Source organism: Camellia sinensis, chromosome 12 (assembly GCF_055761805.1).
Source record: "Camellia sinensis isolate YWXY chromosome 12, ASM5576180v1, whole genome shotgun sequence".
NCBI lineage: Eukaryota > Viridiplantae > Streptophyta > Magnoliopsida > Ericales > Theaceae > Camellia > Camellia sinensis.
The window spans coordinates 120317766-120330347 of NC_138972.1; the positions used below are offsets into that span (position 1 = coordinate 120317766).

General features: G+C 38.4%; 1 protein-coding gene and 1 pseudogene across 1 annotated transcript; both read right to left on the minus strand.

The window, feature by feature from the left end:
• Nucleotides 1-5703: 5703 nt before the first annotated feature.
• LOC145789378 (putative pre-mRNA-splicing factor ATP-dependent RNA helicase DEAH2 pseudogene) lies at nt 5704-8759 on the minus strand (annotated as a pseudogene).
• Nucleotides 8475-10234, minus strand: LOC114285930 (putative pre-mRNA-splicing factor ATP-dependent RNA helicase DEAH2). Its single transcript, XM_082899715.1, has 3 exons — nt 9364-10234; nt 8825-8950; nt 8475-8713 (listed from the first exon to the last, which is right to left on the minus strand). The coding sequence occupies exons 1-2, from the start codon at nt 10100-10102 to the stop codon at nt 8916-8918; spliced, it is 774 nt and encodes a 257-aa protein (XP_082755841.1). The 5' UTR covers nt 10103-10234; the 3' UTR covers nt 8475-8713; nt 8825-8915.
• Between the last annotated feature and the right edge of the window lie 2348 nt (nt 10235-12582).

The window sequence follows — 12582 nt, forward strand, 5'->3', positions numbered from 1 at the left end:
TCACGATTAATGAAAAAATTTATTAAATTTATTTATGAAACCACTCAAAGTTTTATTTACTTACTACATTTCCCTTATCATCAACTGTTACATCTTGAGTCACATCACTATTTTTTACACTGATGATTACATTTTGTAAAACATTAGCAAATTCTACTGGATCCATAACAACTGATCCTCTACGATCAACACCCTCTTTGCTAATACCAATCTCTGAAATCGACGGACCAGGATCAACATCAATAGTGTCATCACCACCCCGGCGTACATCAATATCTGACAAACTCAGACGACCTCTGCGTTCATGAATAGCTGAACCACTTTCCCCAAAACCTCCTAACAACAAATCTCTTCGCCTCTCTAGTAAACCAACAGCCTTAGTCTGTGTTAGAATCGGAATGGCCTTCGTTGGAGGACAATGCCAGACATCAACATCATCATTAGTATATTTTTTAGATAAAACAACAATAGAGGGGGCCCTCATTTGCGAATCTTCTGGCATGTCACTCGTAGAATACTTCAGATACCTCTTCATTTTACAATACGTAACCCCCCTTTTAATATTGGAATTTTCAAGTCGATACTTCACCATCCATGGCACCTGTTTGTCGTTAATTGAACAATAACCATTCCCATAATAGACTAACTCGCATTGACAATCTACTGGGAAAATAAACCACGCCTGTAAATTGTCATTACCGTTTGACCTCCGATCATAAACATTTACTCTGACCAACCCACTAGCATTGGGTGCGCAAAGGGAGAATATTTTATCAATATTTTATCAACCTTAATACTTTTTTGTTTGTATCTTAACCTCAATTGAGAAAATAAATTAAGCAACGCAAGTTCAATACAACTAAAATCACTTGCCGAAACACCTTCAACAACCCCAGTTTTTATATTGTCCACCTCCATTAACCTGAACATTAAAAATAAAAATACATCAAATTACAATTCTAAACAGTTTTAAAGTACATTTGATTCCTTAAAGTAATTTTGCATTCCTTTCCACTAACAGTAGTGCCACTGAATATATGACACCCTTTTGAATGCTTCTAACATTTCCCAGCAGCGTATCTTTGTAGTCCGTCCAAACATCAACTGGGAAGAACCGATCTACAACTTCTATCCCGTGACGAACGTACTCTTTGTCCTTGCCACTAACGAGCTTGAATCTCATTTTCTTTAGCATCTGAAACCAGTCAGACTGGTCAGGATCAACAATCCAGGTCTCAGGATTACCCTCACCAACTCCAATAAATATCTTGTCAGGTGTAGGGACGGAATCTGACGGACTATTATCACTGATGACAAAAAACAACACGTGATGGACCACAGCTTCGTCCTTAGCATCCTGTCCCAATTGAACATTACCAATGAATTTAATACCCTTAACCACGATCTTGTCTTATTGACGGTCAGATCTCTTATTACCCAACTCAATACCATTAAGTAATCTCGCCACGCCTTTATTATCAAACTTAACGTCCCTTAATTGTAGTTCGTCAGAAAGCTGTAATTTCCTTACTCCCCTCTTAGTCTTCTTAGATTAGGGATACACAAAAACAATATCAATAATAGTACCGGTCTACAACTTCTATCCCGTGACGAACGTACTCTTTGTCCTTTCCACCAACGAGCTTGAATCTCATTTTCTTTAGCATCCGAAACCGGTCGGACTGGTCAGGATCAACAATCCAGGTCTTAGGATTACCCTCGCCAACTCCAATAAATATCTTGTCAAAAAACAACACGTGGTGGACCACAGCTTCGTCCTTAGCATCCTGTCCCAATTGAACATTACCAATGAATTTGATACCCTTAACCACGATCTTGTCTGATTTGACGGTCAGATCTCTTATTACCCAACTCAATGCCATTAAGTAATCTCGCCACGCCTTTATTATCAAACTTAATGTCCCTTAATTGTTCATCGTATAGCTGTAATTTCCTTACTCCCCTTTTAGTCTTCTTAATAAATCGGGGAATATTCTAAACGTACCGTCTGCGAACATACTGGGTCTTAAAAGGTGCACGACTACGGTAACTACGCCTATATCCACTGGCCGCCGGTGTCCTTGACCTCCGGTACGCAAGGGGGGTCCGGTAATGGCTGCCTCCTATTCCTTTCATTTTTTATAAATAACATCAAATCTTTTATACGAACACTTCTACAGGATCTGTTACCTCTGCTAACCCTTCTGTTCAGTCACCTTAGTTTTGATATTTTTGCCCTCTGCTCTTCGTACACCGGAACAAGCTTCACCGGAGCTCTCCGCCGGCTCTCTCCCCACAGTCCTAGTTGCCATATCAAAAAGCGATCTACACACATTTGGGTGAACTGCTCGTAATTCTCGGGATACTCTTCTAAGGAGTACAACATTGTATACCAAATAAATCGACAAAACTGGCAGAAAGAAAAGGAGGGATGAAACAATGTACCAGAAAATCACCTCAGTGTAATAACTCTCCAACTGCAAAAGCATATCTCTCTTATCTCTCTCCACTGACAAATATCTGAGGCTACACCCAGATATATAGACAACTGTAAATACGGAGATTCGGAATTTAAAATTTGAATTCCTGCCCATTACTGTTCATTCACACAGAATTCTGTGCACCTTTGCTTTATATCCAAGCAAAACCACCACGATCGTAACACGTGGGTGGACAGGAGATGGCCACGTCTACTCACACCAAGCCCCGGATACTCACACCAAATAGTGATTACTATTTGGTGGGATTTAATCTCCGCCTTATACGTCACCATCCGTACGTCCATCAACGGATGAAATTGCCTAACGGGTACAATTTCAACAGGGGGGCGCTAGTAATATTATATATAGCGCCCCCCCCAGTTGATGTGACCTCCCCCTATATAAAGCCTCAACAAACAACATTCACACCTGTGTAAGTTAAGTGTTAATCACTAAATAAGCTAAATAATGTCTCGCCAAGCCTCTTTCCGTTTTTATGCCAAGAATGTTTTCCTCACCTACCCATAATGCCCATGTCCAAAAGAACAACTCTTAGAACTCCTCCAATCTCTCCTCCAACTAGCCTGTTAGCCATACTACATACTTGTCGCAAGGGAGCTCTATGAAGATGGAAACCCTCACCTTCATACCATGGTTCAATGCACGAAAAAGATCCAAACCTCTAACCCGAGATTTTTCGATCTCACTGGAACCAATGGGAGGATCTACCATCCAAATATAGAAAAACTCCACTCGCCAATAGCAAGTCGACAGTATATACAGAAAGGGGGCGAGTTCGTCGAATGGGGATAATTTTCATCTAAGGGGAAAAGTCCTTCGAAAAACAGAGACTAACTCTGGAGGGGAATACTTGGCGAAGCAGAAACGGAGGAACAATTCTTTGCTCTCTGTAAAGAAAGATGTCCCACCGATTACGTCACAAAATACCCCCAATTAAAAACATTTTCGAGGGATCATTACAAAAGAGAGAGACCCCCATATACTAGCCCCTTTAATTCATTTCATTTCTTAAATGAAGAAGTAAAAAAATGGGCAGAAAATAATATTTTGTTTGTAAGTCGAAATTTCGTTCAGTACGAGTTATGTCAAAATTGCTGTCTCTCCGTTTAGAAGGAAGACGACTTCCTTAGATTAGGGATACACAAAAACAATATCAATAATTTATATACTGACGAAGAACTCTCCTCCTCCTCTAATAACAGGAACCAGAGCAGAGGCCCATTCGCCCAATCTCCCTCTACCTCGAAGTATCCTCAAGAACTGGCAAAACCGCCTGGGCCAGAAGCCTCGGACGACACAATTACTTCTTCAGCAGAATAAGCTTCAAGGACTACGACCAAGACGCCGTCTACAACGTCATAGACGACATCAAATACTCGACAGTCCTTACCGAATTAATGAAGAATTTAGTAGGATGCCAGAGAGATTTCCATGTATTTGTTAAGTTCCAACCAGATCTCACTATTAGAGGAGGAATTCCTTGTATTTTATTAACAAATGGGGACAGTAGTTGGTTAGATTCAATGTCCCCAAAAATGAGAGAATGGTTTGATGTTAATGTAACCATTGTCATGATTAATGAAAAATTTTATTAAATTTATTTATGAAACCACTCAAAGTTTTATTTACTTACTACATTTCCCTTATCATCAACTGTTACATCTTGAGTCACATCACTATTTTTTACACTGATTATTACATTTCGTAAAAATTAAAAAATTCTGCAGGATCCATAACAACTGATCCTCTACGATCAACATCTCCTTTGCTAACACCAATCTCTGAAATCGACGGACCAGGATCAACATCAATAGTGTCATCACCACCCCGGCGTACATTAATATCTGACAAACTCAGACGACCTCTGCGTTCATGAATAGCTGAACCACTTTCCCCAAAACCTCCTAACAACAAATCTCTTCGCCTCTCCAGTAAACCAACAGACTTAGTCCGTGTCAGAATCAGAATGGCCTTCGTTAGAGGACAATGCCAGACATCAATATTATCATTAGTATATTTTTTAGATAACACAACAATAGAGGGGGCCCTCATTTGCGAATCTTCTGGCATGTCACTCGTAGAATACTTCAGATACCCCTTTATTTTACAATACGTAACCCCCCTTTTAATATTGAAATTTTCAAGTCGATACTTCACTATCCATGGCACCTGTTTGTCGTTTATTGAACAATAACCATTCCCATAATAGACTAACTCGCATTAACAATCTACTGGGAAAATAAACCATGCCTGCAAACTGTCATTACCGTCTAACCTCTGATCATAAACATTTACTCTGACCAACCCACTAGCATTGGGTGCGCGAAGAGACAGAGAGAGAAGGGAAGGGCTTGTTTGGGAACGACAAAAACTTGGTTTGAGTGGGAATTGTTCCTCTCTGTGTAGGGCAAACCTCAGTTTTAGTAACATCGGGCCTAAAAAACATCTAGTTTTATTTTATTTTATTTTTTTGCCTCACCAATTTTCAGCAAAAGCTGGGTTAACTATCAAGAACAACAGAGCAAAGCCTATACATTGAAAACTCAAAATGAGGTCAACCCCAACATCCTTTCATCAGGTAGACAGAGAGAGAGATAGTCCAAGCAAGCTATGGTGTAAGGGTGGACATTTTCCCCAAACTGCTTCTAAGTCGTCTACCTAATTCACGAGAATTTTTTGAGCCAATATAGAACTAGTGATAATAAAATCACTATTATGAAGGAATGGAGATAGAAATTAAAGAAGCCTTCTACAAAACAGAACAACAACAAGCTTTATGTTTATAGAAGAATCCTCAATGCAAATGGCATTGACACTATTATAAAACAGACACATCTGTATTAGACAAGCATCAGTAGCAACGCATCTGAACACTCCTATAAACATAAATTTCAATCTTCTTTGCTCCGCAGTTCATTACCTATCACTTCTTTTAGTACTAAATTTGACATCATACACTCAACAACTATGAGACAAACAAGAAAACAACTATGAGACAAACAAGAAAACAGACACTTATAACATAGTAGTAGAATTATGCATAATTTTTGTTCAGGAGATTTGTAGATCTTTACTTCCATATTATGCATAGTTAGCAAAAACAGTAAGAAACTAATCAAAGTTTGGTATTTTTGTCTCATACAAAATGTGTATAAATTTTGCACTGTTTCATGTATTAAATTCCCTATTTCCATGGTGAACATTACTCTGCTGACAACTGTATTGAACAAGAACCAATAGAACCGCATATTAGAAAGAGAAACTACCCATTCCCCATGAACACCTGTTACTGTGTGGATGAAATTTCTACTTGTTAAGACAAACTCATTATAGATGACCCACTCTGGCTTATGATCCAGGCAATTTGAAGGGTGCAAGTGAACCACCTACATATGCCACATTACAGTATTAGAAAAATGTAAGAAAAAATCTTGTCCCGTGTGAGTGTAACAACCCCCGTACTGTTTACCGATTGATGACTGATTGATTACCGATAAACATTGATTACCGTTAAACTAAACTGATTATGACTGACAATTGGACTGATTAAAGTACCGAACTGACTGACTGAAAAACTGGAACTGAATTGACTGAGTATATGTGTTAATTTGTATTCTATCTGTTTGATTGTTTCTTTGATCTGTTCGCGTGTTATGTTTAAACTGCAAATTGAAGGCCTTATCGGCGGCCGAACTGGGAATTGATTAATGTTGTATGATCATCATAATTTATGTGATTTTATGTTGTAATTATCTGAAAACCGTTAGGCATGATTAAATTAGATTAAAACGAGTTAAATTGCAATAGTTGCCGTAATTACACTAATGCCACTCTAGTGGCCCACTACTTGGACCTTCTTGAGACTTGATTTCACTTAGAAGCAACATTTGATCAGCCTTTTTCCTTGAGTTCCACCGAGTAGAGAGAGGGATGAGAGCTTTAAGAGAGAATTGAGTTCATATTTGTGAATTGGCTTGTGAGACTTGAAGGAAATTGAAGTGTATTCGCATATTTGAGCTCCCTCACTTCTAATTCTACACCTAAGGTAGATCCTTCATCTTCTTAATTGTGTCTTTGAGTTGTTCTTGCATGATTCATGTTTCATTGTAGAACTAAGTCATGAATTGGTTCCCTCCGTTGAATTAGAGTTCATATCATGCATGCATGTGTTCTTGGTTGAATTTGGAGTTGAGTTCATGACAAAATTGTACATGCATGTCCATCATTAGGCTTAAGTCCATGTTTTCAACTTGTTTTTGGAACAATTGGCTCAATAGAGCATCAAATTGAAGCTTTGAAATGGTTTGAAATCATGCATATCATGTTTGAGAATTGTTCTTGAAAAATGGTTCGAAATTGGGTTGAATTAAACACCCTTGGGCTTTGATTTCTCAAACTAAGTTTTGAATCATGTTATTCCATGTGTTTACAAGTGTTTTTCCAGAAATTAGCCCAAGAGGATCGGTTTTGATGCATTTGAACTTGGTTTTGAGCTTGGAGGTGCAATTTGGAAATTCCAGATTCTGCACTTCCGCTCGAGCGGGGGAAGTGCCGCTCGAGCGTGGAATCCGAGCATCCTGTATCTCTGCACTGTTTTACAGTCCGCTCGAGCGGAGGATTGGGCGCTCGAGCGGAATCGTGTGTCTCAAGCTCGAGTGGGTGTCGAGCGTCCGTCGAGCGGAGATTCCACCCATCCAGCACTTTTGACTGTTTTTGCAGAACGCTCGAGCAGGTAATTATACGCTGGAGCAGGTACCTTTGTCTGCATGTCCGCTCGAGCGGAGTAACTTACGCTCGAGCGTGACCCCTGTTTTCTGAAAAATCCAAAAATGCTTCTAAAAGTACATCTTTGCATCCTCATCCCATTCTAAGCATTCTTAGACCTAGTTTAAGGCATCTTGTTGAGGATATAGATGTAGAACACACCGAGGCAAATTAGGGATTAAATTATGATATTTCCCAATTGTGTTGCTTAGTGTGTTCAATCTGTTAACTATGTAGGGTTGGCGACTGGGGAGACGCGCTCTCGCATACTGTAGCCCAAACTCTGTGAGTAACGATTGTGTAAAGATATGTTCAAAAATGATTATTTTCTAAACAACTGAACTGTATTGTTTCTGAACTGATTACTGTTAACTGAATGAATGTATGTCCTATATTCTGAATTGTATTGCGGCATCCTTAGCACCTACTGTTTACTGTTACTGTGACAGAATTCTCTGTCGGTTCCCTTGTTGGAACCACTACTGTTTACTGACTGATGGCCATCATTACTGTTCGGTCTTTAAGACCTACTGTTTACTGCTACGCTAATGGATGTACCGCATATGACTAAATAACTGTTCTGACTGAAAGACTGAAGTATTGTTTAATGAACTGTTTTCATCACTGTAAGGACATTTCATTCTTAACCTTTTTACGCATTATGTTATTCACTGGGCTTTAGCTCACTGTTTATATATATATGTAGGTGTACAGGCACTAGACCGCGGCTAGAGGCGTCAGGGTTAGACTCCAGTTTTGTCAAGCCAGCCTTTGTGCCTCACTGCGAGGTTCCGAGTTGCCATGCTATGGCTTTGGGGTGTTTTATTTTTCCCCCGTCTGTCCCCTTACTGTTTGGATTACTGTATAGACTGTCAGCTACGAACTGTACTGTTATCAAGGGATTAGATTCCTGTACTGTGTGACTGTAAATTTCGTATAGACTGTACTGTTTGTATGTATGAATGCATGAAAAATCTTTTGGCATACAGACTGTCACAGCTCAATGGACATTATTTATTTACTGTATTGGCTTCCGCCAGGCCCTGAACTCTGTTTTACTGTACTACTGTTAAGCAGGCCTTCGGTAATCTCGGATTGCTGGCCGGTTACGGTGCTAAACCCATAGGACCGGGTTTGGGTCATGACAGTGAGTCAAATATACAATCTCCTAAAGGTTAAAACAAGAGATGAATCAACATATCTACGTACCTGATTGTCCTTCACAGTAAAATAGTGTCCAGTGCACTCCAGATGAGCCACCTGCGTGAAATATCCAGCTAGCATAACTTTTCTGATGTTGATGTAGTAGTCACGACTGTTAAAATCTGTACTGCATTGCTTGAGGTTGAACCTAACCATGATCCGAACTAGCTGTTGTCTCACATTATCAGCAGCTTTCAATGCCCTTTGGTTGACAAAGTTTTCGTAACACCAAGATGGATCCTCGTCTAAAACCCATTCACATGTAAGCAGGATAAGAAATGCATACACCATTAATAAAAGCCTCTCTGATTCTCAAAGCAAAAGGCAAGAAATAGAGAATGTAGTTAGATACTTACTATTTTGCTTGTATGCATGGTATACATTCAAGGGTGTAAGGTGATCCCCATCAATGAGCCCAAACCGTGCCTTTGCTTCATCTGCTGCTTTTTAAGCCTCCTTAGGCCAGATAAAGCAATTGGGTACTAAAGAAAAAATTGGTTATCACAGAGGAGGCCCACGGTAGGTTAGCAGATGCATAGAGGCAAGACGACACCATGTGCTTCATGAGAGAATACTGAAAAACTGCAACTATCTGCATCAGCACTTAGAAATTCTATGGTGCATGCCAACAGGGGGCATGGAACCCAGACAAGACAGTTGCTGAAGACAACCTAAGTGGACACACATTTAACTGCATGCAGATGTACACCATGTACAAAAAATGCAATTAAACACGTAACATCATATGCCTAGATACATGTCTATGCACATGATACAAAATGGGCACGCATTCACAAATAATGAAGCAACATTCTCAGCCCATCGTGGTCTACGTCAACTTAGACCCACAATTAGACTCACAGACACAAAGAAAGCCAGGTAACAGACAACAAACCTGAAAGCATGGTAGAAATAGACAGAATCTCATTTGAACAGTTAAATTCCTGGCTAAAAACAAGCATCTTTGACATCTGCGGATCCAAGGGGAACTCACTCATGATCTCACCCAGCTTGGTCAAGTTGCCTTCATCATCCAACGCTCCCAAGTAATTCAAAACCTCTAATGAGCGCATCAATGTCTCTTGGGCAGGAGGATCCATAAAATCAAAATGGACCAGATCATCTATTCCTAGTTTCTTCAAGGTGAGAACTGTGTTTGCAAGGTTTGATCGCAGTATTTCTGGGTATGTCTGTGGCTGAAGATCATTATTGAAACTTTTCTCAGTGTAGAGTCTAAAACATTTTCCTGGTTGCGTTCTTCCAGCACGACCTGATCTTTGGTGAGCACTAGCCTTTGATATCGGAGAGACCAACAAAGATTCAACACGTATTCGAGGGTTATAGACCATTTGTTTTGCAAACCCAGGGTTTATCACATAAACTGTACCATCTATGGTCAAAGAGGTTTCTGCAATGTTTGTTGAGACTACAATCTTCCTCCCAGGAGGGCCGCCCACAGTCAGGGGGGTAGGAGCAGGTTCAAATATCTTCTGCTGCATAGCAGGAGGAAGCGTAGAATACAGCGGCACTGCTTTCACAGGCCCGCAGGCATCTCCCATATTTCCAATTTCTTTTGTCATTTTCCTACATACATCTTCTATCTCCTCCTCTCTAGTAAGAAATACGTTTGTCATTTTCTTTGTTATGATGCAGAGAAAGGGCAAAGTATAATGATAACTATTGAGAGATATAATAATGATAGGGTAGTTTGTTTTGATATGTATGAAATACGATTTAAAGAGAGATCATTTTTGCCTATTTTTGCTTTTTCCAATTTCCTTTATAACATTATTTTTATTTTTATCTGATATATACATTGTATATAAAAAAAATGAGGCCCCCTTTTATGCAGGGCCTTGGGTGAGCAGTGAGCACCAAAGTTGCCCAATGGTCAAGCCAAGGGTTGCTTGAATCACCCGTGACTCAAATCCGCACCTACACCAATAACAAGCCTTTATAGTTAGGCCAAGCCGCCTACATACCCTAAAAGTTATCATATGAGACTAAATTTGGAACATAATGACCCCAGGTCCACACACAACAACAAAAACATAAAGAAAACAAGACCAACAAAAATTTGAACAAAGTTTTTTTAAAATTCCACCAATGCAAATTGGGTGTTAGTAGCATACAAAATTAGAAAACATGAAACCAAAAACCAAAGATTCATAAATGTTTACTTACCTCATTGGCATTCATGTTGCTTTGAGTCCCAATGCCAGTCTGCCACACCACAAGTGGAAAATGGTCATTAAGCTTTCCTTCAGCCACCTCTTGGGCTACTTGCATTGTTGCCTTCCCTATGGACGGGTTAAGACCATATTCTATGTTGACCTGCAGTAGAGTATAGTACATACATACAAGTCAAATTAGTAAGAGAAAACACATAAAAAAAAATAAAAATAAAAATAACCCACACCATACCATAAATAATTTTCTGAAATGGAATGGAATTTTTGAATAATTAGTTTAGAAGACAACATCCAAATAAGAATATGGAATTTGTGAAATGGAATAGAATTAGAAACCCACACCATACCATAAAAAAATAATTTCTAAAATGGAATTTGTGAACTGAATTCCAATATTTATTGGAAGCAGAGCATAACCATGTATGCATTCTCTTCTGTGAATAGAGCTCTCTGTGTAAGCGACTCGTTTCAGTCCCTAAGCCCACCCCAACTCTCTCTCTCTCTTTCTCTCTCAAACGACAATGTATTGGAAATGGTTGTTTTTGGTTTTTTTTGCCCTCCTGTCACTCATCACTGACCTGTCGATGTGGGTATTGTTGTTGGGGGGGTCCTCCATCATTTCTGCTCTCGAAGTCATAAGCCTACCCCAACTCTCTCTCTCTCTCTCTCTCTCAAACGACAATGTATTGGAAATGGTTGTTTTTGGTTTTTATTGCCCTCCTGTCACTCATCACTGACCTGTGTATGTGGGTATTGTTGTTGGGGGGGTCCTCTATCATTTCTGCTCTCGAAGTCACAGCAATAGTGCTGTTTTCAAACCGCGACAATGGCGAACCAAACGTCGAGTCTGATTCTTTCTTCTCAACTGAGTCTGCCTTGTTCGAGTTGGAATCTTCTTCTGGGTCCTCACCGAGCGGTATGAGTTGCATTACGATGGAATCTTCTTCTGGGTCTTCATGGAGGAGATGAAGAAGAAGACCACTGCTCGGATGTTAGGATTAGCGTTTGCGTTTTTTGGGTTGTAATTTAAGCTCTGTATAGTAGATAGAGAAGCTTTTGGGTTCTTTAGCTATGTAATTTAAGCTCTGTAATTTAAGCTCTGTATAGTAGATACAGAAGCATTTGGGTTCTTTAGCTATGTAATTTTTTATTTTTATTTTTTTTACTATGTAATTTAAGCTCTGTAATTTAAGCTCTTTAGTATAAATAGTATATTTATTTAAATTATTTTAAAAAATCTCACTATTCAATTTCTTATATGAATAAATTAGTAAATTAGTGTTGATAACAGTTTAGATGATAGTAAAAAATAAATTATTATTGGGTTTTTCATAAATATTAAATTTTTTAAGTGTATTTATGTTAAGTGTATATAAAAATTTAAAAAAATTACTTAAAATATTAAAAACAAAATAGAAAAATACGAAACAAAAAATTTCAACTTTCTAAAAAGTGAATTTAAAAAACTCAATTGGGTGAAAGAAAGGGTCAATGTCCCAAATTCATATCAATTTGTTTTAGGATGGACCAGCCTATCTATTGAGATCTAAGCCCTATAATAATTCTATAAATGCAGTTGAGCTTTTAAGTTTATCAGTTCTTGAGAAATGTTATAGATTTATAATTTTAAATTTATAAATTTACTCATAATAATGTGGTGTGTGATAAATTAAAATTTGACACATCATATTATATTATTGTGATCAAATTAAAATAAGTTTTTAAACATTTTTTTTAAATAAAAAAAAAAATTGAACATAGCTAGCATAAATGTGGAGTATCTGAAGTGTCTTGGAAAACCAGTAATTGACTTGATTTATATTGTGTTTAGAAGAAAAAAAGAAAAGCAGCAAATGAAGCACAAGAAATTGAAGTAAACTTTTAAACATGAATAAAGAAGATTTTTTAAAAATTAGTCCCAT